This window comes from Anabrus simplex, chromosome 9, assembly GCF_040414725.1.
Source record: "Anabrus simplex isolate iqAnaSimp1 chromosome 9, ASM4041472v1, whole genome shotgun sequence".
Taxonomy (NCBI): Eukaryota; Metazoa; Arthropoda; class Insecta; order Orthoptera; family Tettigoniidae; genus Anabrus; species Anabrus simplex.
The window spans coordinates 149030934-149057531 of record NC_090273.1 but is presented as its reverse complement, the minus strand read 5'-3'; the positions used below and the strand labels follow the sequence as shown (position 1 = coordinate 149057531).

The 26598-nt window shown below is 44.1% G+C and overlaps 1 protein-coding gene across 1 annotated transcript in view; it reads left to right on the top strand.

Moving 5' to 3' along the window:
* The window catches only part of LOC137502168 (uncharacterized), a 110314-nt gene that overhangs the window by 3136 nt on the left and 80580 nt on the right, over positions 1-26598 (top strand). Inside the window, exon 2 of the mRNA XM_068229177.1 lies at positions 2239-2447. Coding sequence (XP_068085278.1) covers positions 2239-2447 — 209 coding nt within the window. The remainder of the gene's footprint in view (positions 1-2238; positions 2448-26598) is intronic.

Here is a 26598-nt window from a genome sequence, read left to right as displayed (position 1 = left end):
ACGTCTGGAACCATAGAATAAACTACAGGGGAGCGATTAATGTGTAACTTAAACGCCGGTAGGCGGCACCTCAGTAGAACTCAGTATGCGAGTTTAGTAAGGTCGGTTAAATCGTGAAGAAGCTTTGCTAGCTGTATGATACTAAATGGTGAAGTGAGAGACGAACAAGCGTCTCACGGATAGTGAATTCGAAAAGGACAGTATCAGCTATTAAAACCCTAGTGCAATAGTTAACTCTGTATCCCATAGAAGCTAGTGTGAAATAGGCCGAGTTGAAACCATTCTTGTCATGAGATTCTTACAAGAATGTGTTAAGTGATAATCGGAGTTCATTCGCGCCTGATGATTTGCAGCTGAATCTTGTCATACACTTCAATTCCATCCGCGGAGAGGAATGAAAAACATAATATGTCAGTTTGCACTGTAGGCCCTGCCGTCCTACCATAATGTATTGAAAGACATCTACTTAATTCGTTTCGTAGTGCTCAATTTAAACTTTAACGCATTTAATAATATTAATGAAATCTGGGCTTAATAGTTCCAAAATATTTTAAAAATAGATTGATTTCTAGTTTTCTTGTATTTTAAACCACCACTACAGGGTGCAAACATGTTTTGACTTTTAAAATGTTGTGCCATCTGATAATCTTATTGAACCTAGTACTGGTACTTTATAGCAATAAACGTTCGATAAGTGAATCAAGGACTGTGAATAGCTGCTAAAAATGTATATCCAGAAAATGAATATGAAAGTAAGAATAAAGAATTTAGTTAACAAATATGTATCGAAGGAATTGCCGTTTTTGATTTATACCTTACTAGCATGTGCCCGCGGCTTTGCCCGCGTTTATTAATTGAACCGTTAGATGTTTCTAAACTATTTAAAAGCAAATTAAAACATATTTATTAACTCACATTGTTTTGACGTAAATTGCATGAAATACATTATTTTATCTTTATTATATTGTTACTGTCAATGCTTAAGATACCGGGTTGATGAATGTTACAAATAATATTAACACCATGTAAAAGACCATGTTATATAATACAAAATATGTTGTTTTCTTATAGAGCTTCGGAATATATATTAATGTCCTTCTATTTGGCGGTAAGATGTATACTGTATTGTGTTTGCCTTTCGAACTCTTGAACAATCCACGTACAATTGACTATGGCAAAAGCACCGTTTTCGAATATGGAGTCCTACAACTTTAAGCGATTGTCCTACGTCAAAATTTCAGATCTCTGTGTGTCGTAGATTTGACTGGGCTTCGCACACATACACACAAACACTTCCGAATATTACGGGCTGATGGCTCCTCGTGTCGCGGACCGAAAATGGCTTCCTACTCAATGGACTTACAGTCCGAGGAATACTACTTCGCCCGCGGCATGCTCAGTCATGATGGTGGCTTCAATAATATTCGTCATCAGTTTCAGAGCCGTGTTCAAAGCAGAGCATCAACAGCCTCGTACGCCCTCACACCATATCAGACCAAAAACGGTTTCCTACGCCCTGGACGTAAAATGGCTCCTTGAATATTGTGTTCTCTACCTATCTTATGTACGTTGCCTAGCGACAGCGTCTCGGTGCATTTAATCTTGGTGACAGCACGTTGGATTGGCATATACAATGCACGTTTTCCGATGGTTTTTCGTTCATAACTCACCAGCGAAAGCGAAAATGAAAATTCCGGCTTCGATGTGCATTCGGACCCCTTTCCATCGACCTATGTTCAAAATTTCAGGTACCTGAGTGCTGTAGATTTTGATGGGCATCGCGCACAGAGAGACAAACACTTCCTTTTATAATTATATAGATAGATTAATAATGTGCATATTTAGGTTAATCATTTTCGGGTCATATTTTGTAATATTTACGTCATATTTCTCCACTTTTGAGGTCATATTTCGTCACCTTTGAGGTCATATTTGCTTGCTTATTTCGGCTATTATTAGGTCTTAAACATTCGAGCCCTACTGAGTATAATATGTTCACTCTAATATTATTTAAACGACAATAATGAAATTCAACATAAATTATTGCACGTTAGAAGGATGAGAATGTTTCACATATTTTTGCCGGCCTGTCCCAAGTTATACGTGGACCCCCTTCTTCTGCTCCTTGTACCGGAAATAACCATTGTCCACAGTCCTCTGACAAGTATTTTAATGGGCGCACTCATTTCTGTGGTCGATGTGACTCACAGTAATAGCAAATGTTCTTCTTGTGCACAGGTTGCTGCCTTGGTCTACGAGATGTGAGAGTTGTTGTACCTGCGGCCATCTTACGAGGACATTCCGCCGTCCTGTTGTGTCATTTCGACCTGGAGGGTGATTCGTTGTACTCTGTGAAGTGGTACAAAGGCAGGAGGGAATTCTACCGTTATACGCCGAAAGAAGATCCTGCCATGAAGATATTTCCCATCCATGGCATGCGAGTAGACGTAAGTTAAGTTTCATTACTCTCTGCCGTTAAAGACAAAAATGATCCCGAGTGTCGTCTGTAAGGCGTATTGGTTAATAATAATAATAATAATAATAATAATAATAATAATAATAATAATAATAATAATAATTACTTGTGGCTGTCACTAGTCTGGTACAGTCTTTTCAAGGTAGATCCTCCAGCGAGGGCCGGCGGTGTCTGCCTTGTAGATAGATTTATTTATCATTAACAGATTATTTGCCCAATTACGAATGATTCAATAAAACATAATATACAACAAATACACCGGCTGGGTCGGGGATTTTAACCTTCATTGGTTAATTCCAATGGCTCGGGGCTGGGTGCAACTCACACACCACACATAACACTATCCTCCACCACAATAACACGCAGTTACCTACACATGGCAGATGCCCATCACCCTCATCGGAGCCTTACAAGGGCTGCATTCGGCTAGAAATAGCCACACAAAATTATTATTATTATTATTATTATTATTATTATTATTATTTATTATTATTATTATTATTATTATTATTATTATTATTATTATTATTATTATTATTATTATTATTATTATTATACCTTAAATAAATAACACTAATTTCCTAAAATAATAACCAAGTTAAAACTAAACATATACACAAGTACGGCGACTACTCGACCACCGCTGCGCTTGACTGTTGCAACTCTCCAAGTATATATGTGTTGCAGTGGAATGGGATTGCGGACATTTTCAAGTAAAATGCGTTCGCCTTTTAGTGTTCTATCACCTATACTTGGTCGGAAGAGAATCCTGCGTCATGACATTTGTCCTCAATTTCTTTTTCGAAAACAAAAGGATATTGACACGAGTTACTGCTGTGTGTCCCCCAACATGTACATTGAAGCTCGTTGATATCGGTTGGACGAGGATCTGGCCTCTCCTTATAAGACGATGACCAGTCTGCCGCGGGCAAGGGCGATTCCTTCCTCTGAAGTTGGGAGGGACAAAGTGTAGGAGAAAAAGAAGATTATTTATTTATTTATTCATCATCATCATCATCATCTGTTTACCCTCCAGGATCGGCTTTTCCCTCGGACTCAGCGAGGGATCCCACCTCTACCGCCTCAAGGGCAGTGTCCTGGAGCTTCAGACTCTTGGTCGGGGGATACAACTGGGGAGAATGACCAGTACCTCGCCCAGGCGGCCTCACCTGCTGAGCTGAACAGGGGCCTTGTGGAGGGATGGGAAGATTGGAAGGGATAGGCAAGGAGTAGGGAAGGAAGCGGCCGTGGCCTTAAGTTAGGTACCATCCCGGCATTCGCCTGGAGGAGAAGTGGGAAACCACGGAAAACCACTTCCAGGATGGCTGAGGTGGGAATCGAACCCGGACCTCCGGGGGTGGCAGCTAATCACGCTAACCACTACACCACAGAGGCGGACTATTTATTTATTTATTTAATGAATATTGAATTTTCACGACCACATTGTAATCGAAAGCGACTTTCAACTTATTAGGTCGTGTTACGTACATTTAGTACGTGTTGAAGAGATGTTAAGTACAGAACAAAAATGGCCAACCAGACACCAGTGGGATCCGAACCCACAACCTCCCGATTTCGCGTCGGTTGCTCTACGTAACACGACCTAATAGGTTGAAAGTCGCTTTCGATTACAATGTGGTCGTGAAAATTCAATATTCATTGACTTGGCCCTCAACGGGCAATTTAAACGCACTCTACAGTGTGATGGTAGTAGTACCAAACCTGTAGCTTAGATTCTTTCCAATAGAACAAAGATGCCTAGGCCACCATAGCTCAACTGGTAGAGCAACCGACGCGAAATCGGGAGGTTGTGGGTTCGGACCCCACTGGTGTCTGGTTGGCCATTTTTGTTCTGTACTTAACATCTCTTCAACACGTACTAAATGTACGTAACACGACCTAATAGGTTGAAAGTCGCTTTCGATTATTTATTTATTTATTTATTTATTGTAAAGAATCTTAGTTCCGTAGTGGGGGGATATGTCCTACACGTAACAAAATGAACGAAATTCATAAGCAACTTCCTACGGCACAAAGGTTTCAAACTCCTAGTGAATTTCGTGTCGCCAACTTTTCTAGCATGCATCCTTGCCGGCAAAACGAAATACCGCGTCAAAAGTGCTAGACTGAAGTGGAATCCTGGTTTTTATCTAATTACGCTTAAATGCCTATTGACCATTTAGGGAATTTATCCCGTTGTTTTGGAGTCATTGTCTTCCACATATGGACGATCGGTGCGCCATCTTTCCCTACCCTGACTTCTCTATCTAGTAATAGTTATACGTGATGTAGTTTAACTGGAACTTATCTAGATGAATTTCTGTGAAATTCCTTTGCTTTTGTTGTTATGAGGAGTTTTCCAATAAATTAAGTGGAATATGTGAACTCGATTCTTATTATTGGTATCCTAAGTCGGGATCGAAAATCTGACGGCCGTCACAGGACTATCTACAATGTAAAGAAGTCAACAATAACATGTCAACATGGAAAGTTTGAAACTTGCGAGACATCAGTACCACCATTTATTTCCGAAAGTATGTAACGAAAACAATAAATACCAATAAATCCTCAGCGTGGAGGAAAATCTGGAGATAATAAAAGTTACAGAAGATACGGCACAGTTACTGCTTCAGTCACGAGAAGAAGAAGTTCGACAAGCTCATCAAAGGAGGACATTTTGCAAGAGAAAATAGACCGAGAAATACATGAGATGGAAAGTTACATACATTGATGGAGAAATTTACAGATGAATTTATTGGAACTACAGGGGTCTAACAATAGCAGCCAAGTGACGTCGCTATCATTTCTTGCGGTATCCAAAACTCAATCTACCCACGTTTGATGGGAACGTGAGAAACTGGCTAAAATTTAGTGGTCAGTTTCACAAATTCGATAACGATGATAATATCGACTTTTATGATAAATTGGCCTACCTCTCTAGAACATGGAAATTAATTCTGTTAAAGATGATTTGGTGAAAAGTTTCCCACTAGATGGCGAGAGCTATGACAAAGCCGTTAAACACTTACAGGATCGCTTTGGTAAAGTAAAGTTGCTTATTGAGGTTTATGTGAGGGATCTGTTAGCCTTGGTGTTTCAGAAGAAGTAATCTGATCATGAAAAGCCGTTAATGAATTTATATGAAGAATTAGATTCAAGCTTTGTTCTCCGGAAGTGCTCGGTGTGCTGTGAAGAGAAATTTATTATACCTTTTGGTCGAAACATTTACCGGATGAGACATATCGTGCATGGGAGAGGTGTGAAAGGGGCTGCCTGGCCGAGGCGGTAAAGGAGTGCTCGGTTCGCCCGGAAGGACATGGGTTCGAATCACCGTCAGGAAGTCGTAAAATTTAAGAAACGAGATTTCCACTTCTGGAGGCCCTGAGGTTCACTCAGCCTACACCAAAAATGAGTATCAGGTTAATTCCTGGGGGCAAAGGCGGCCGGGCGTAGAGCTAACCACTCTACCCCATCACGTGCCGAGGTTAACAATGGTGGAAGCCTTTGCCTTCCACTCCTCATAGGGCCTTCATGGCCTGTGCAGAGGTGACTTTGCTTTGCTTTTTGAGAGATTTGAAACTACTGTAGGACGGTCAGAAGAAAATTCGAATAATGACCATTACAGCGATCTGTCAACCAGTGATTTCAGAACATCAAATCGTACAAATCTCGATAAGCTTAACTTTTTTTGAAGATGAAGTGAAGGGGGAAGAAAGAGTTACAGTGGCGGCTAAGGGATTTGATTCGTCATCTCTTTCTGGTGCTATACGTGGTGGTGATTACAAAAGCGAGGTTTCAACACCAACTGCTACTGCAGCAGGTTTACTTACCTCAATGTCCGATTCGTTGGCTGAACGGTCAGCGTACTGGCCTTCGGTTCAGAGGGTCCCGGGTTCGATTCCCGGCCGGGTCGCGGATTTTAACCTTAATTGGTTAATTCCAATGGTACGGGGGCTGGGTGTATGTGTTGTCTTCATCATCATTTCATCCTCATCACGACGCGCAGGTCGCCTACGGGAGTCAAATGGAAAGACCTGCACCTGGCGAGCCGAACCCGTCCTGGGATATCCCGGCACTAAAAGCCATACGACATTTCATTTCATTTCACTTACCTCAGTCAGTCATAAATATCAAAACTTGGAAAGCGAAGACAGTGGCAGTTGAAGAAATGCAACAGATAGTGAAAAAGAAGCGCTATTCTTTCTTTTGCTTGGAGACTGGGCATACTGTTAAGAATTGTAAAATAGTACCAAGGTGTCTGGTCTGTAGTAAGCGACATATGCAAGGAACTTAATCAGATACAGGATTGTATCCATAAAAAAAAAAGGAAAACGAAGTGGAATCACTTAGAAATGTAAGTGCTCAGCAAGACGATGTGCTTGCCCATTTTTCAAGAACTCTAAATATCACCGTGCAGACTTCAGTTGTCGCCATTAGAGGTGGTGGGAAATGTCAGAACAGAGATTTTCCGACTCATTGGGTATCCCTCGGAAACAGATGAGTAAAAGGGCACATTTTCACCCTGGGACTCTCCATCTATTTCGACCCCAACAAAAAAACAAAAAAAAAAAAAAAAAAAAGAATTGCTGGTGCAACAATTGACACAGGTTCACTGCGTTCCTACATTTTGAAGGCCGCGGTCATTGAAGTGGGATACTAGCATTCCAGCACTCGTTATTTGGTGGCTCCAGTACGGGTGGTCTTCAACATAACGTCTACACAATCTATCTACCTAACGTGAATGGGGACGACAGGTGTAATTTTGAGGCACTAGACCAAGTGGCAATTTACGGGATTGTATCTCGAAATAGACAAGGGACATGGATTCAAGAACTGAAGAATGATGATAATACACTGACTTAGCAAATGTCATGGGATAGCCACCTAATAGCGTGTGGGACCTCCTCTGGCCCTGCGAACTGCAGTGATACGCCGTGGAAGTGGGTCGACAAGTCCCTGGTAGTCCTCTGGACGCAGCTGACACAAAATCGTTTGCAGAGCGGCCGCCAATGCTGGTCTGTTCATGGGTGCACGATCCATGGCACGGAGCCTGCGTTCCAGGACATCCCAGATATGCTCGATAGGGTTCATATCGGGGCTCCTGGGTGGCCATGGCAGTCGTTGGACCTCCGCTGCATGTTCCTGGAACCATTCCCGCACGGCGTGAGAGCGATGTGGCGGCGCGTTATCATCTTGAAACACCGCAGAACCGTCTGGGCGCTGGAAGGTCAAAAATGGGTGAAGATGGTCTCCGAGCAGCTCAACATACCGCGTACCATTCAAAGTCTCTTCCAGAACAACTAGGGGGCCCATTCCATATCCGGAAAATGCACCCCAGACACCAGCGCCCTGGACCACACCTTCGATGCAGGCGGGATCCATCGCTTCATGTGGTCTACGCCTTACACGGTGCCTCCCATCGGCATGGTGCAGTTGAAATCGTGATTCGTCCGACCATATCACGTTATGCTATTGTTCCAGTGTCCATCCCTGGTGACTGTGTCCGATGACGTTGGGTTAACAGTGGCATCCGTGTGCGGCGCCGGCTCCCATACCTCACAGAATCCATGTTCCTGCTGATTGTCCACTGGTAAACGTGTCTAGCACGGCCTGTGTTGAATTGAGCCTTGATTTGTTGCACGGTTGCCCGTCTGTCACTATTGACAATCCGTCTCAGATGTCGCCGGTCACGGTCATCGAGGGTGGCTGGTCGGCCGGTCGTTTGTCTGTTGTGGACGGTGACACCCGCATTCAACCATTCACGATACACCCTGGACACGGTTGATCGTGTGAAGCTGAATTCCCGCACCACTTTCGAAATCGCACTTCCCATCCGTCGGGCACCGACCACCATACACCGTTCGAACGGTGTCAGCTCACGACGACGTTCCATGTTACACCTGTCAAATGCACAGCCACTGCTCACAATGTCTCCTATACAACTGCGGCTGGCACAGGGGGCGTGTGGTGTGCAGACAACACACCTGCGCATCAGTGCTCCGCTATCCCATGACATTTGCTCAGTCAGTGTAGTCTAAATTACTTCGATGACAGACCTACTGAGATCTTGATTGGTGAAGGGATGACTGAAAAGTTAATGACTGGATGTTTTCAACTGTTCTCTTTTGGTTTTGTGGTAATTGTGGACACTGATAGGGCGCACACTTCAAACCGGAAACAATAACAGTACAGTGTTGTCGGTAATTTCTATATTTGTTAAGGAAGCTACAGTATCAGATATCTTGACCTTTGACTCCTTGGTTATATTTGATCCAGCTATATGGCTCCATGGCTAAATGGTTTGCACGCTGGCCTTTGGTCATGGGGTACCTGGTTCGATTCCCGGTAGGGTTGTGAATTTTAACCATAATTGGTTAATTCCGCTGCCACGGGGGCTAAGTGCGTGTGTCGTCTTCATCATCATTTCATACACACCACGACTCGCAGGTTGCCTTCGAGCGTCACATCGAAAGACCTGCACCTGGCGAGTCGAACATGTTCTCGAACACTCCCGGCACTAAAAGCCATACGCCATTTCATTTATGGTACATCTAGAAGGAAATCTAAGACAGAACACTTTTTGCACACTGCAGACTTTGATGAGGAAGGGCGGTATGTTAAGATTTGACTCTGAAACTATCGAACTCTACGGTCAAAGGACTGGGCACCACTGAGCATTATGACACATACAAATAAGTGTTTGAAGACTGGCTCCGTGATAAAGTCATCGAGCAGTTACCTGATGATGATATGCATGACAATGGATATTTCTTGCCTCACCGTGCAGTAAACGAGCACAATACCACAGGGCCTGTGTTTGATGCCTCAGATAAGGCCAAGTGTCAGCCAAATATCAACGAATGCCTGGAGAAAGCGTTAAACTTCATCAAAGTGATACCCTGTGACATGGCCCGCTTTCTTTTGAAGAGGATTGGTGTTGTGGCTGAATTTCGAAGTCCTTCCCACAGATTGGTTTACTCCTTCACGATAGGATGTTTTTCCTTTTTTTTATGACGGGAAAGGAATGGAGGCATTAAGTGTTTTCGACTTCGTTATGAGGTGTTCGTCATACCTTCAAATCCACTCCTGCTTGATATGGTAAGGCAACATCATCTTCAGACTAGCTGCCTCTGTGGATCCGTGGTAGAGTGTCGGCCTCCGGATCCCAAGATAGCGGGTTCAAACCCGGCAGAGGTAGTCGGATTTTTGAAGGGCGGAAAAAAGTCCATTCGACACTCCATGTCGTACGATGTCGGCATGTAAAAGATCTCTGGTGATACATTTGGTATTTACCCGACAAAATTAATTAAATCTCAGCCATAGACGCCCAAGAGAGATCCGGTTTACTCTAGGTCCGCTAGATGGCAGACAGAGTAAGCCGGAACGTCGAAATTGACGAGCAGACAGCCAGATGGCGTCAAATCGAAATGTCTGCAAACGGTAGCTGAGGCCATACGATTATTATTATTATTATTTATCTTCAGACTCGTGGATTTGTGCAGCAAAAGGCTGCCGACTTAATCTGAAGCTGTGGTCATAGGGCTCTTAAAAGGCTTCTATGTCGACAGTAGTGTATCCAGTGTGGAAATCGAAGACTTGTTAAAAGAAATCGCACTAAAAGCAAGGGATATAACGGCTAGTAGAAAGCTTGAATTGAGTGGATGGGAGTACTCGGAACCGTCTTTAACTATCCTACCAGCTCTGACAAATGTCCTAGGGCTGCTCTATGACCGAACTGCCAATTAACTTTGTGTAAATTTGGAAAGGATACAGGTATGGACACAGATAGTATTACCAAGGAAACTGTTTTGAAAGCTGTTATCTCTCTGTGGGTCGGATGGGGGCGGTAGAATAACTCCCACAGTATCCCTACCTGCCGTAAGAGGTGACTAAAAGAGAGTCCAGGGACTCTGAACGAGGGAGCGTGGGTTGGTGACCACGGGGCCCTTAGCTGAGACCTGGCATTGTTTCCACTTACATGTGTCTGGCTCCTCACTTTAATCTATCCTACTGGACCTCCCTTGATCAACTCCTGTTCTTTTCCGATCCCGACGGTATTAGGTTGCGAGACACAGGGAATCTTTCATTTTCACGCCTTTCGTGGCCGTTGTCTTTCTTTGGCCGATACCGAATTTGTCGAACTGTCGGACCACTTCAAATTTTTTCCTCTGACTAGTGTTAATAGAGGATGGTTGCCCAGTTGTACTTCCTCTTAAAACAATAAGCACAGCCACCACGATGCCACTGAGAAAAATGTTTCTAGTGCTGGCAAAAAGGTGAAAGGAATACCAGTGTTCTAATTTTCCCTTCCAAAAAATTCACGGAGACGGTAGACGAATTAGAGAATAGAAGCAGAGCTCGTCACGTGTCCTCAGGCCGGCGGGTAGGTCTCCAGCCTGACTCACTCATTCCTTCCAGGAAATATCGAAGGGGTTCAAAAAGGGCTGACAGTCTCATTACCAAATAACATGTTTGAAGGAAGTCGCCGTAGACCTGATGAGGCTAAGCATCAAACGCGTAAACTCCGCCACAATCAACCATGCCCTCCCGCTATGCGTGGTGGCGGTAGAATAATATCCACGGTATCCCTTGCGTGTCGTAAGAGGTGACTAGAAGGGGTACCAGTGGCTCTCAAATGAGGAGCGTGGGTTGGGGCCCGCGGTTCCGCTAGCTGAGTCTCAGTGCTTCCACTTACTTGTGCCAGACTCCTCACTTTCATCTATCCTATCCGACTTCCCTCGGCCAGCTCTTGTTCGTTTCCTATACCGACAGTATTAGGTTTGCAAGGCCTAAGGAGTCACCCAGCTGTGGTTAGGGGAGTAAGAATAATATCCTCGATATCCCCTGCCTGTCGTAAAGGGCGACTAAAAGCGGACCAGGGGCTCTCAACTTGGGAGCTTGGGTTGGCGACCACGGGGCCCTGAGTTCCTGGCATTGCTTTCACTTACTTGTGCCAGGCTCCTAACTTTCATCTATGCTATGGGAACACAGTTGGTGATCTCTTGTTCTTTTCTGACCCCGACGGTATTACGTATGGAAATCTAGGGAGTCTTTCATTTTCACGCCCCTCGTGGCCCTTGTCTGTCTTTAGTCGACATGGTCATTTTTCGAAGTGTCAGCCCTTTTCAATGTTTCTCTGTGTTGTAACCAAGGTTGAGATTTACAAAACACAACTTTATTATTCGCTTCAAATGCAAAATACACTTGTTTGTCCAACCCTTGTCCCGTTTCCCTACGGGGTCGGGTATGAGGTGAGATGAATTTGTCGTGGCGGTTTTTTTATGACCGGATGCCCTTCCTGACGTCAACCTCATCAGAGGAGTTAATGGGAGATGAAATGAATGACGTGATATATGATAGTAGGGAGAGGGTGAAACCCGGTGCCGGCACATAGCCTACTCCTGTCGAATAGCACCAAGGGGTCTGCTCAAGGCTTAACGTCCCCATCCGACGGACGAATCACCATCAACAGCGTCATATGCCCTCACTCCATATGAGCACTGCGGAGAGGTTTGGAATTTAATCCAGGCTTTTGGCACGCAATCTAGTGATTAGAAATTGTATACCACCACCTCCCCTACCCTGCCGGCCAACATTCAGATGGTGAAAATTTTTTCGACCAACGGGACTCGAACCGGCTAACCTCGGTGTTAGACCGTTTTAGACTTCAGCGCCTTAACGATCATGGCCACCAGGCGGGCTCAAATGCAAAATACACTATTTACACAAATAAAAATGAAATTTAACTTGAAGCAAATGAATTAGGAATCTTGAGAAAGAGTCTATCTTTTGTACACTATATACAAGTTTACAGTATTTACATCCACTTCTATCTAGAAAAGATAGTCCTTGTGATAAGAAAAGTCGATAGTCGAAAACTATCCGAAGTACTGACATAAATGTTTTGGAAAGTCCTTCCTTGCTGAGTTCATAAAAGCAAGTTCAATGTTGGAAGAATTCTTACTTGGCGAAACCAAGGGAGCTTGCATTAATTAAGGAAATATGACGGTATGTAATAGTATGACTGGATATGGGCAGCGGAAGAGGAGCGGTGACCAGAGGTGAGACCTCGTACTGCCAGAAATTCAGTCCACCTGGTCGAAGCACATTTTCAAGAGGAGTAGCCTCCGTGCTCGACGTAGGGTGTATTCTGGAGCTGGACACCGGGGCAAGTGGGCATCTGGACAGGCTGGGAGTTCCTCTTTATAGTACACACACGACTGTTCAGGCACGCGCACTGAGGGCTGCGCGTCGAGGCTAGAAGAATGACACTTGGCGCGCGTGTAGCTGGCTGGCGGAGCGAGAAGGGAGCGCCTGACATACAACACTCTGTATTCAGTATTATATAGAAGATGTACTTCCTATTCAAACAGTAATCACCACCACCACCACCACCACCACCACGGCAAGCTGATGATGCAATAGCCACCTGATACATACAGCTCGCCCAGTGATGTCATGGTCTCAGCTAGTTTGCGATAAGCTTCCGTGCAGCGTGATTGCTTGTTATACAACAATATTTGATCGGTTTAATGATTTTCTTGGTTTCTGAATTAAGTGTTGAACGGCGTATTCTCGAGCGATGTAGATTTGTAAACGCAATTCACATCGAAATTTTGAAGGTTTTTTTCAACTTGTTTTACATCTCACTTACACAGATAGGTCTTAAGGCGACGATGCGATAAGAAAAGGCAAGGAGTGGGAAGGAAGCGGCCATGGCCTCAGTTGAGGTACAGACCCAGTTTCTGAAGATTTATGAGACTGAATTGCACAGAGTGAACCTGAATATCATCACATGCTACAACACTTGACTACAGGCTGAGGGACAGCAGTTAAAACATTTAATGTGGTGGGGTAAATTTGATTGTTTTTCAGTCTGATTATCAAATCATCAAAGTTGATGGAATTTCTAAGGGCGTGCGAGAAAGGTGTGATGGCGGTACCGAACACAAATAATGCAGGACAAACGGCAACTCTTGGAGGAATCGTCTTCTGAGGGAATGAGTAAGATAGGGGGCCTATATTTCGTCCACTTAGCAGATTTGAACTTGTAGAAATCCAGGAACATTATGGACAAGACTTGAAATTGGTATATATATTACTGAATATATTCTCCACTTACGGCAAGTTACAATTAAACTATTATTTCGTAAGGTAGTCAGTAATTGACATAAACACTACAAAAACTAAACTACCAAAAATGAGCTCGTAACTTCGTCTCCCACCAAATTTATTAAAAGTACAATTAATTTTAACATATTTTCACTTTCTAACATCACTAAACACTTCCCCTATAACGAATTACTTGAAGGCCATTTATTTAAAACGTTTTCTTGGTATTTTTAAACATAGATTTTCAGCGTTGCTCGTAGGATGTTAAACGCTTTACTTGTACGTTTGTAACCCATTATCTTGTCCCTCACTGCCTTAATAGCCTTTTTCATAACCTCCTTATCCCACTGCTTGCGTTTTCACATCTGTACATAATAATAAACTTCATAAATAGCACATACAATGAAGGGGGACGAAATTACGAACATTCCCTTATTTATTATAATGGCCGCTACAGCAACTCACGCCAACCACCTCACTGTAGCGATTACACGCCAGGAACTACATCACACTACCGAAATGCAGTCCAGTATGTCATACACACATCAGTGCTCACTCTAGGAATAACAGGCTCTTATGCTGCACCAGCTCAACTCAGCATGAAAAATGAGTCCTCGCTGTGCACGGAAACTAAACGTGGTGCACAACAACACAACGGGCAGAGGCTACGCGCATGCGCGCGGCTACACATTAGGTACCAACCGTGCGAACTTGAAATCCCTAAAGAAACAAAATTAGGCGCGGGGAAGGAATTTGGCCCCCCTACCTTACTGTTATAGATGGCACTAGAAGTAATCAGAAACATATACATGAACAGAATTATAAAGAACATTGCTGCAGGAAGATGGATACGCCTCCTCGGAAAAATGTTACAGCCGATGAAGACAATGCCATCCCCTGATCGTGTAGTCGAAGCCTATATAAATGCGCGTCCTCTGAAAACTCAACCTAGAACTTAACCATCAATCAAGCCACATGAAAGGCGTGATTCCTAAAAATAACACGAAGTACATGGAGCTGATAACACGAATGGCCTGAACAACAGCAATGAATAATATGACATTCGTCGTGTTAGATAAATATCGTCAATAATATTGCGGAAAGCGCAAAATAAAGCTTTCGGTTCCATTCACCGGAGCGGTGATTGTGTGCTGAAGATGAGCCGCCGGGAGTGACATTGACTGATTGCACAAGGACAAAAGTAATATACGCTATTGGTTCACACTCACTTCAATTTTCACCTTAATATCAAAGGAATTTTGTGTCGCATGATTAATGGTCACTGCCTGAATATATTGTCCCACATGTTACATTCATGCACTTTTATGGACGTAGTTCTGTTGCTATTCAGTTAATTACACCTAGAATTGTTAATTAATAAATGAATGGACCAAAAATGATAAAGGGATTGAAATGGGTATGTAGGGTGACAGTCCGCCTCTGTGGTTATTCTGAGTAGCTGCCACCTCCGGAGGTCCGGGTTCGATTCCCAGCTCTGCCACGAAATTTAAAAAGTGGAACGAGGACTGGAACGGAGTCCATTCAGCGTCGGGAGGTCAACTGAGAAAAGGGGTTTCGATTCCCGCCTAAGCCATCCTCGAAGTGGTTTACCATGGTTTCCCCTCGGTGGGTGTGGGTGGTAGAATAACTCTCATTGTATCCCCTGCCTGTCCTAAAAGGCTACTAAAAGGGTCCCCAATAGCTCTGAACTGGGGGAGCGTGGATTGGCGACCACAGGACCCTTAGCTGAGTTGTGGCATTTTCCCACGTACCTGTGCCAGGCTCTTAACTTTCATCTATCCTATCCGACCTCACTTGGTCAACTCTTGTTCTTTTCTATCCCGACGGCATTAGGTTGTGAATGCTAGGGAGTCTCCGTGGCCCTTGTCTTCCTTTGGCCGATATCTTCATTTTTCGAAGTGTCGCATCCCTTCCATTTTTTCTCTCTGATCAGTGTTAGAGAGTTGTACTTCCTCTTAAAACAATAGTCACACCATGGTTTATCCCCTTCCTCGCTAGGCAAATTCCGAGATGGTACCTAACTTAAGGTCACGGCCTCTTCCTTCCGTAACCATTCCAATCTTCCCATCCCCCACGAGGCCCCTGTTCAGCATAGCAGGTGAAACAGCCTGGGTGAGGTACTGGTCCCCCTCCCAAGTTTTATCCCCGACCAAATGTCTCACGCTCCAGGACACAGCCCTGGTAAAGGTACGATCCCTCGCCAAGTCCGGAGAAAAACCGACCCTGGACGGTAAACTGGATAATAATAATAATAATAATAATAATAATAATAATAATAATAATAATAATAATAATAATAATAATAATGTAGGGCTTATCATCTTTGTAAGAACATATACAAGTCTAAATCCCTCTCCTTGACTCTTAAACTCAGACACTACAACACCGTAGTAAGACCATCTGTACTGTACGCCTCAGAATGCCTAAATATGACCCGGAAAGGACAACTCAGAAAATTGGAACTGAAAGAGCGAAAGATCTTCAGAAAGATTATCGGTACCATTAAAGAAGGAGATGGATACAGAATCAGGCACAAGGAACTGTACAGTAAAATAGAGAGCATTACAACAGCTATGAGGAAGAGAAAACTAATGTTCTATGGTCACATAGTCAGGATGGACAGCCAAAGACTCACTTCAAGGATCTTCAACACTGTACCTAGAGGGAAAAGAACAAATGCCAAATGGACGAATTTAGTTCGGAAAGACCTAAAATACCTAAACATTGATCACATTGATATTTACAACCGAGATAAGTTCAGAAAGTTAGTCAAGACATCTGACTCTCTCCAGTCACTAACAACTATATCACTGCGTCCAGGAGTAGGGGTGAAATGGACTGAAGAGAGAAAAGATATCCATAGCGCTAGAATGAAGGAATACTGGGCTAAGAGGAAGAAAAAAGCTCACCAGAGTTAAGAACCACGTGGTCCATCGTAGACCTAAACGAAGAAGAAGAAGAAGAAGAATGTAGGGTGACTAGAAAACATAGTTAGAAACAAGATAAAATTTAACTTACAGAACATACATATATCTTCATCATAGACTGTTATATCTTTTAGTGTTCAGTCTGCAAGCCTCTGCGAATTTGTTGAACGTCGCCACAATTCTCTATTTGCAACTACGTAGTTCTGTGGCCTCGTTTAGTTCTTTACCTCTTATATTTGAATAATTAGAAACTGAGTCTAACCATCGGCATCTTGGTCTCCCTCTACTTCTCTTACCCTCCATGACCGAGTCTATTATTCTCCTAGGCAACCTATCCTCCCCCATTCGCCTCACATGATCCCACAACAGAAGGCGGTTTATGCGTACAACTTCATAATTCAAGTTCAATCTTAACTTAGCCTCTTTTTTCATTCAGAGCACTCTATTGCTATTGAACAAAAAAATAGAATAAATGAGCACTTATGTGGTGACGAAGGAGTATCACAGTATGAAAACACGTAAGAGTGCACTACTCTTACAAAGTGTACGTTCATTTTATATTGCCAAGGCCAAGGATGAAAATGACAGAAGAATGAATGTAACAGAATGTATTGTCAACAGTGTATCTCACCAGACATATATCTGGGATTTAACAAAAGGTATATAGGCTAAATACAACCTGTGACAATAAAGTTCGGTGAATAGTCCTGTACTATCAACATAGCTGAACAATGCACGACAGTGAACTTACTGTCCTTCTAAATAGTCCCCCTCCCATAACTATGCACTGTTGAGATCGACGATACACGTCCTGGAAACTTTGCAAGAAGGCTTCCTTTAGGATGGTGTTCAAAAGCCTCGTCACGTTGCATTGGATGTCAGGAATATCGTCAAATCTCTTACCTTTCAAAGCGAGTTTTAGTCGTGGGAGTAGGAAGAAGTCTGAAGGATTGAGATCTGGCAAGTATGGGGGGTGTTCAAATTACAACACCCCCTTTGTTGCCATGAACGGTTTGACAATATTGGCTGTGTGTGGGCGAGCGTTGTCATGGACAGAAAACCATGAACCTTGTTGTTCGTACTGGGGTCGCACCCTGCGTAGATGTTTCATGAAATGGGTCAACATTCCAATGTACCGTGCAGCATTCAACGTCGTTCCCTCAGGTAGAAATTCCTTATGGATGATGCCTTGACTATCGAGAAAGGTGATGAGCATCGTTTTGATGCGTGACTTTTCGGCTCTGACCTTCTTTTGTCGAGGGGATTCCGAAGAACGCCTTTCCATGCTTTGGCCGTTACGTTTCAGGGTCGTACCTGAGACACCAGGTTTTATCCTCAGCGACAATACAGTTCAAGAAATTTGGTGTCGCAACCGCCGTTTAGACAAAATCCTGTGAAGCCTCTAAACATGCCTGCTTCTGATCGTCAGTCAAGTGATGTGACACAAGACGAGAACACGTTTTCCTCTTCCCTAACTTCTGGGTAACGATTTGTCGCACGGATTCACGGTTAATCTGCAGTTCTTCCGCTATCATGCGCACAGTTAATCGCCGATCGTTCGTGATTAATGTCCTCAGCTTTTCAATGTTTTCGTCACTGACGGCGGTCGCCGGTCTTCCGCTACAGGGATTGTCAGAAACACTTACCCGGTCTCCTCGAAAACGGGGGAAGCAATCGTACACACACTTCAAGGACAGTGCTTGATCTTCACAAACAAGTACCAGCATCGCATGCGTTTCTTTCGGTGTCTTGCCAAGCTTAAAACAAAACTGTGCATTGATCTTTTGGTCGTTCATATTCCTGTTTGCAGTTCAGAATCAACGCACTAAACACGCACTGTGTCAAACAAGTCTTACATGGCACACACACGATGCTCAACTGGACAACGTTGGGAGCAGGTGGTCAAAACCTGCTGCTACGCAGGTGCAGTGTTGTGTCGCCAGTGTCGCCGGATCGACCCTTCTGACTTCATTCACCGAAATTTATTGTCACAGGTTGTATATAACAGGATGTATTTTACAAAAAGCCGCAAACAAAATTGAGCAGCACTGAGAAAAAGGAAAAGATGTCATCTTCATATTGAGAAGGCTTACGACACTGTACAGAGACAAAAAATATCGGTATGTCTTGAAAATAGATCTGTATTATGTGGTTTAATTAATAAAGTCAAATTTCTTTATGAACATTGCCAGAGATGTTTCCAAATAGCCGATGGATATTCGAAATGGTTTGAGAATAGACAGAGTGTACTATCACCACTTTTATTCATCACTGCAATGCATAAAATGATAAAGAGAACTAAGAGACGCAACAGCAAATCTGAGTTTAAACCTCTTGCCTTTGTCGATGATGATGTGATATGGGGTGATAATGAGGCCGAAGTACAGCAGAACATGAATGACTGGGATGCTATATTCAAGCAATTTGGGCTCAAGATAAGCAAGTCCAAAATGGTTGTGTTGCCTGTTAGTCGACAGAACATCTGTACTAACGTCACTCTGAATGGGTCAAAGTTGGAACAAGTTCATCAGTTCCCCTATCTTTGCAGTATAGTAACAATAGATAGCCGATCAGCTTCAGAAATCACTAGTAGAGTACAGAATGGAGCATAGTTTTAATTATCATCTTACGAGAAAACTTCTTCGGGATAAGCAAGTTCCATTAAGATCAAATTTAATACTCTACAGCAGCTTCTTTGACCTAGTTACCACATACGGTCAAGAAACGTGCATCGAATCGAACAGAAATATCAGCAAACTACATGCAGCGGAAATGAAGTTTTTAAGAATTATGACTCAGAAAGTTCGCCTCTGTGGTGTAGTGGTTAGTGTGATTAGCCGCCCGGGTTCGATTCCCGGCTCTGCCACGAAATTTGAAAAGTGGTACAAGAGCTGGAACGGGGTCCATTCAGCCTCAGGAGTTTAACTGAGTAGACGGGGGGGGGGGGGGCTCGATTCTCTCCTCAGCCATCCTCGTAGTGATTTTCCGTGGTTTCCCACTTCTCATCCAGGCAAATGCCGGGTTGGTACCTAACTTAAGGCCACGGCCACTTCCTTCCCTCTTCCTTGTGTATCCCTTCCACTCTTCCCACCCCCCACAAAGCCCCTGCTCAGCATAGCAGGTGAGGCCGCCTGGGCGAGGTAATGGTCCTCCTTCCCAGTTTCATCCCCCGACCGTCGTGCTCCAGGACACTGCCCTTGAGGCGATCGAGGTGGAATCCCTCGCTGAGTTCGAGGGAAAAGGCAACCCCGGAGGGTAAACGGATCTAGAAAGAAAGAAAGAATGATTCAGAAACTAAGGACGGACAAAATAAGAAACGACGAGATACGCCATCTGGTCCAAGTGGAACAATCCTTTGGTGAGATCTGTGTCGAGGCCAGGCTGAAATGGTTTGGTCATCTCAAAAGAATGGACAGCTAGAGCGTGGTTTGAAAAGGAACCCGTAGGCCAAAGACCAAGAGGTCGGCCAAGGAAGAGATGGACGATCAGATTTGAAATGATCTTCCTGGGTGAGGTCTGGATTTGCAGTACGTTATGGAAGAAGACGCCTACGTGGACAGAAATAGGGTAAGTGGAGAGCGCTCATTCACCGCATCCTGCTTCAAGATGATGAACAAGATAGTCATGGTCGTTTCTTATTTATTTTGGCCAGGCTTATATTCTACAAGTCATCAGAGAATTCTGCTACAGTTGGTAGCACTGGTCACCATTTACTCGTATTGTAGCTAATTGATTACCACTGATTAGCTGCCCGCCTAGAGGTGAATCTAAGAAATAAGAACTATGGGAATTTATAAACAACAACAATTACGTGATTAAACCCAGGGCTGATCGCTGTGGGCTGAATTAATAGTAGGGATAGGAAGTGTACATTACTTATCCAGCTCGCTGGGATCAATTAACTCCTTTCTATTTAATTAACGAGCTCCAACCAACTGTCAGAACTAATATTTGAAAGCGAATTTTATCAGTAATGAATTTGATTTAATTCCAGTTAAAGCACATTCGTTCATCATTATTTATATAGCCTCTTCATTACTCACGACGAGGACTTAAAATTACTTTTATTGAGTGTGTTGTTTTGTTCCAGCAAATGAAAAGTTCAAAGCTAAAATAACCGAGTACGGTGAACGTCGAAATTTTAATTAGACGTACGATTGTAGTCGTTTAGTATTCGTACACTATGAGCAAAACAATAGGGCGGAATTATTTTTGTTCAAAATTTATATAATGAATCTTCTTCTTCTTAATCTGTTTACCCTTCAGGGTCGGTTTTTTCCCTCGGACTCAGACAGGGATCCCACCTCTACTGCCTCAAGGGCAGTGTCCTGGAGTGTGAGACATTGGCTCGGGAGGGTACAACTGGGGAAGAGGCCCGATACCTCGCCCAGGCGACCTCACCTGCTATGCTGAACAGGGGCATTGTGGAGGGATGGGAAGATTGGAAAGGGCAGGCAAGGAAGAGGAAAGGAAGCGGCCGTGGACTTAAGTTACGTACCATCCCGGCATTTGCGTGGAGAAGTGGAAAACCACGGAAAACCACTTCGAGGATGGCTGAGGTGGCCATCGAACCCACCTCTACTCATCTGACCTCCCGAGGTTGAGTGGACCCCGTTCTACCCCCCGTACCCCTTTTCAAATTTCGTGGCAGAGTCGGGAATCGAACCCGGACCTCCGGGGATGGCAGCAAATCACACTAAACACTACACCTCAGAAGCGCATCTGCAGTAATTCGAATGAAATATACTTCCCAGCACAGCGAGGAGTTTGAATTTCTAAACAACCAACCGTGTGGTTGCGGTCGCGCAGTTATGAGCTTGCATTTGGGAGATAGTGAGTTCGAACCCCACTATTGGCAACCCTGTAGATGGTTTTACGTTGTTTCCCCATTCTCACACCAGGAAAATGCTGGGGTCGTACGTTAATGAAGGCCACGGTCGCTTCCTTCCCAGTCCTAGCCCTTTCCTATCCAATCGTCGCCATAAGACATCTGTGTCGATGGCACGTATAGCAAATTGCATTTCTACACACAATTATTAAAATGACTAGGGTATCACATGGTACTCGTAGAACGAAGAAACAATTTATTTCTAAACTCTGCAACGGAGGCGCGATGCTACATGCTAGTCGTGTGGTGTCTTGACCACGTACAACTCCGGTAGTGGAGCCCAAGACCGGCAGCTGAGTGCGGTGGTTAATAATGTTCTTAGTACACAGTGGTGTAGGGGCAGCGCGCCTGCCTCTTACCTGGAGGCCCCAAGCTCGATCCCCGGCCAGGTAAGGGATTTTCACTTGGATCTGAGGACTGGTTGGAGGTCCACTCAGCATACTTGATTACAATTGAGTAGCTATCTGACGGTGAGATAGCGGCCACCATTTATGAAGCCAACAATAACGGCCGAGAGGATTCGTCGTGTCGACCACATGACACCTCATAATCTGCAAGCCTTCGGGCTGAGCAGCAGTCGCTTGGTAGGCCCTACGGGGCTGTTGAGCCACGGGTTTTGGTTTGGTTGCTTAAAGATAGTCTGTTATTTTAACATAGAAGTACGTTGTCTTATAGCGGAGTGCTATGGGAAGTATTCATCAGTCAAGGAGTGCAGTTTCAGTTCTTTCACAGATTTCCTGACGTCCATCTTCCATACAGTGTCAGACGCGTTGGCTGGTCAGCGTACTGGCCTTCGGTTCAAAGGGTCGCGGGTTCGATTCCAGAGGTGGTCGGGGATTTTAACCTTAATTGGTTCATTCCAATGGCTCGGGGACTGTGTGTGTGTGGCGTATTCAGCATTAGAAATCATCCTAGGTAGGGCCCTCATCATCACAGACATGCAGGTCGCCTAATAGGCCGTCTACGAGAAAAAGACCCGCACCAGGCCTCTCCGAAAGTCATACGCCATTTATTTTCCATACAGTAGTATGGTACATAACATCGTGAAGAACTTCCGAGCCACCGGGTCCGTTCTGAACGAAAAAAATTATTAGGAGACGAACTGTGTTAACAGGGGAAATGCTCGATGAAATAGGAACTCTCTTGGAAACAATTCGAAGTCCTGCTACCTACTAGATCTCCCCCTGTGAGTGGGAGGTGAGAGACCCTGCCTGTCGTAAGAGGCGACTAAAAGGGGCCCCAGGGGCTCTCAACTTGGGAGCGTGAGTTGGCGACCAGAACCCCTTAGCTGAGTCCTGCTATGGGTTCGAATTAATTGTGTGGGCTAATAGGATAGATGAAATTGAGGTGCCTGGCACAACTTATTTACGAATCAGGTTGTATTTTTCTGTTTACTTGTGAATATTAATGGCTAACTCTTGTTCTTTTCCAACCCCGACGATATTAGAGGATTCAAGTCCTGGGGAGTCGTTCATTTTCACACCCTTCGTGGTCCTTGTATTTCACTGGCCGGTACTTTCATTTTTTCGATGGGCATGCTTGACACTCGCCTTCCAAAGCGAGTGATGTATTCTTAATGTAAGAATGGATAGTAATCAGAGAGGACAGCAAAAGTAATACAAGGCCGTTATGTATGTAGTCTACGAGAATATGAAGAAGCGCCAAATTTACTTTGACTATGGGAGGATGTAGCGTCTCATTGCGCATTGTCCACGTGGGCTCGCAACATTTAGAACAACAGGAACAAAGGCGCGCATCTGACACAAGACTCAGAAAATGAGAGGAGAAATGATCGCAAGACTCTTTACGGCAGAGCTTGTGATTCTGGAATTGGTCTCTTCAGCCACCAGAGAACACATCACTGGCGACCTTGATAGTAGTATAATTGGACAGTTCGGCCGCCTCCTCCTCCTCCCGCCGCCTCCTCCGCCGCCTCCTCCGCCGCCTCCTCCGCCGCCGCCTCCTCCGCCGCCGCCTCCGCCTCCGCCGCCCGCGGGAAATTTGAATTTTGGCGGGAAATTTGAATTTTGGCGCGAGATTTGAATTTGTAAACAAAGCCACGTGCTTTTTGACAGCTGTCATCGACAACAACGCAACGCTAACCTCACTGCTGCCATCTTGACGGGCCTAAACCTCACTAGTGCCAACTTAACCTAACTAGCATGAGGTAAACAAAGCCACGTGTTTTTTGACAGCCACGTGCTTTTTGACAGACAACAACGCATCGCTAACCTCAGTACTGCCATCTTGACGGGCCTAAACCTCAGTAGTGCCAACTTAACCTAACTAGTGCGAGATAAACAAATCCACGTGCTTTTTGACAGCCACGTGCCTTTTGACAGATTTGTAAACAAAGCCACGTGCTTTTTGACAGACAACAACGCATCGCTAACCTCAGTACTGCCATCTTGACGGGCCTAAACCTCAGTAGTACCAACTTAACCTAACTAGCGTGTGGTAAACAAAGCCACGTGCTTTTGACAGCCACGTGCTATTTTGACAGCTGTCATCCGCCATCTTTAAACTACAGAGCACCGTGCTGCCCTCTTTCATCACCTATCATCGGCAGTGCTGCCATCTTGACAGACCTAAACCTTAGTGCTACCAACTTAACCTCACTAGCTCGAGATAAACAAATCCACGTGCTTTTTGACAGCCACGTGCTTTTTTGATAGCTGTCATCCGCCATTTTTGAGCACAGTGCTGCCCTCTTTAGCTACTTACCTTTGAAATGTGGTGGCGGATAATTTGAAAAATGCTTTTCGACAAGCAGCAATCTTTAATCCAGAGAGAACAGTGCTACCCTCTATGTGGTGGCGGCAAATTGAAAAATTCCACGTGCTCTTGCTTGGAAACAAACTCACGTGCTTTTTCGACAGCTACCATCTGCCATCTTTAATCTATAGAGCACAGTGCTGCCCTCTTTAGCTACTTACCTTTGAAATGTGGTGGCGACAAATTCCACGTGCTCTTGTTTAGTAAACAAACTCACGTGCTTTTTTGTCAGCTGTCATCCGCCATATTTAATCTATAGAGCACAGTGCTGCCCTCTTTATCGTAGTAGATGTAAATTCGTCACAGCTGTCATCCGCAGTGCTGCCATCTTAACGGGCTTAAACCTTAGTGCTACCAACTTAACCTTACTAGCGCGAGATAAACAAATCCACGTGCTTTTTGACAGCTGTCATCCACCATCTTTAATCTATAGAGCACAGTGGTGCCCTCTTTAGCTACTTACCTTTGAAATGTGGTGGCGGATAATTTGAAAAATGCTTTTTGATAGCAGCCATCTTTGAGCACCGTGCTACCCTCTTTTGTGGTGGCAGGCAATTCCACGTGACAGCAGCCATCTTTAATCATGAGAGCACCGTGCTGCCCTCTATGTAGTGGCGGCAAATTCTACATGCTCTTGTTTGGAAACAAACTCACGTGCTTTTTTCTGACAGCTGTCATCCACCATCTTGCATCACAAACCTCAGTGCTGCGCTCTTTAGCTAGATACCTTTGAAATGTGGTGGCGGCAATTTGAAAAAATCTATGTGCTCTTGTTTAGTAAACAAAGCCACGTGCTTTTTATGACAGCTATCATCCACCATCTTTAATCAATAGAGCACGGTGCTGCTATCATGCAGGCAATTTCATCACCTGTCATCCGCCATCTTTTAATGAACAGAGCACCGTGCTGCTCTCTGTAGTAGCGGGCAATTTGAAAAGTTCTGTTAGCTGTCATCCGCCATCTTTAATCAAGAGAGCACCGTGCTGCCATCTATGTGGTGGCGGCAAATTCTACGTGCTCTTGTTTAGTAAACAAACTCACGTGCTTTTTGTCAGCTGTCATCCGCCATCTTTAATCTATAGAGCTCAGTGCTACACTCTATGTGGTGGCGGATAATTTAAAAAGAAAAATTCTACATCAGTCCTCTCTCGACGCTAATCGCACAAGATGGTGGCTATACATGACTCCTTAAAGGTGCTTATGCAAGATGATCGCTATACATAGACGCCCTTGGGATGCTTGCGCAAGATGGCGGTTATACAAGGCTCCTTATGAGGGATGCTTGCGCGAGATGGTGGTTGCTCTTATGAGGCGGCTTAAGGATCCATGACTAGAGACGCCCTAAGGATGCTTGCGCAAGATGGCGGATGCAAGATGGCGGCTATACATAGCTCCTTATGAGACAGCCAGTACTCGATACAACATGTGATCAGAACATTGATTGATGTGTTCAGAACACTGTACTCGATACAACATGTGATTAAAATATTGTGTGGTGTGTTCAGAACACTACATAAGTAGAATCGAACGCTGTATTAGGGGATACCTTTGTTTAGATTGAAACATAACAAGACTAGAATTGAACACTGCACATTGATTGATTGATGTGTTCAGAACACAAAATAAGTAGAATCGAACACTGTACTCGATGTCGTTAACTTCAACATGTGATTAAAACATTGTCTGGTGTGTTCAGAACACTACATAAGTAGAATCGAACGCTGTACAACATGTTAGGGGATACCTTTGTTTAGATTGAAACATAACAAGACTAGAATTGAAAACTGCACTCGATGTCGTTACATGCGATCAGAACAATGATTGATGTGTTCAGATCACGAAACAAGTAGAACCGAACACTGTACAACATGTTAGGGGATACCTTTGTTCTAAGAAGATCAGCTTGAAACATAACAAGACTAGAATTGAACACTGCACTCGATGCAACATGTAATCAGAACATTGATTGATGCGTTCAGATCACGAAACAAGTAGAACCGAACACTGTACAACATGTTAAGGGATACCTTTGTTTAGATTGAAACTAACAAGACTAACACTTCAAATGATTTGCTTAGTACGAAAATAAAAAAATATATACCGCGTAGCTAACTCGTTCATCACACTGCTAAGACGCTTAGTAATTGTGAATACACTCATACGAAAATCAAGAAAGCATACTGCGTAGCCAACTCGCTCGGCTCACTCGCTTAGTATTTGCAACACACACGGATAAGAATGTTCCGAGATACTTACATGTTTTCTAAGGGAGGGTGAAAGATCATAAATTATATGTACACATGTTGTCTCCTCCAAGTTGTAAGATGAAATAGACGCAGTACTGCGAGTTTCCGCTCTAGCTGGCGAACGGAAGTAGCATGATATCTCAGCAAAAAAT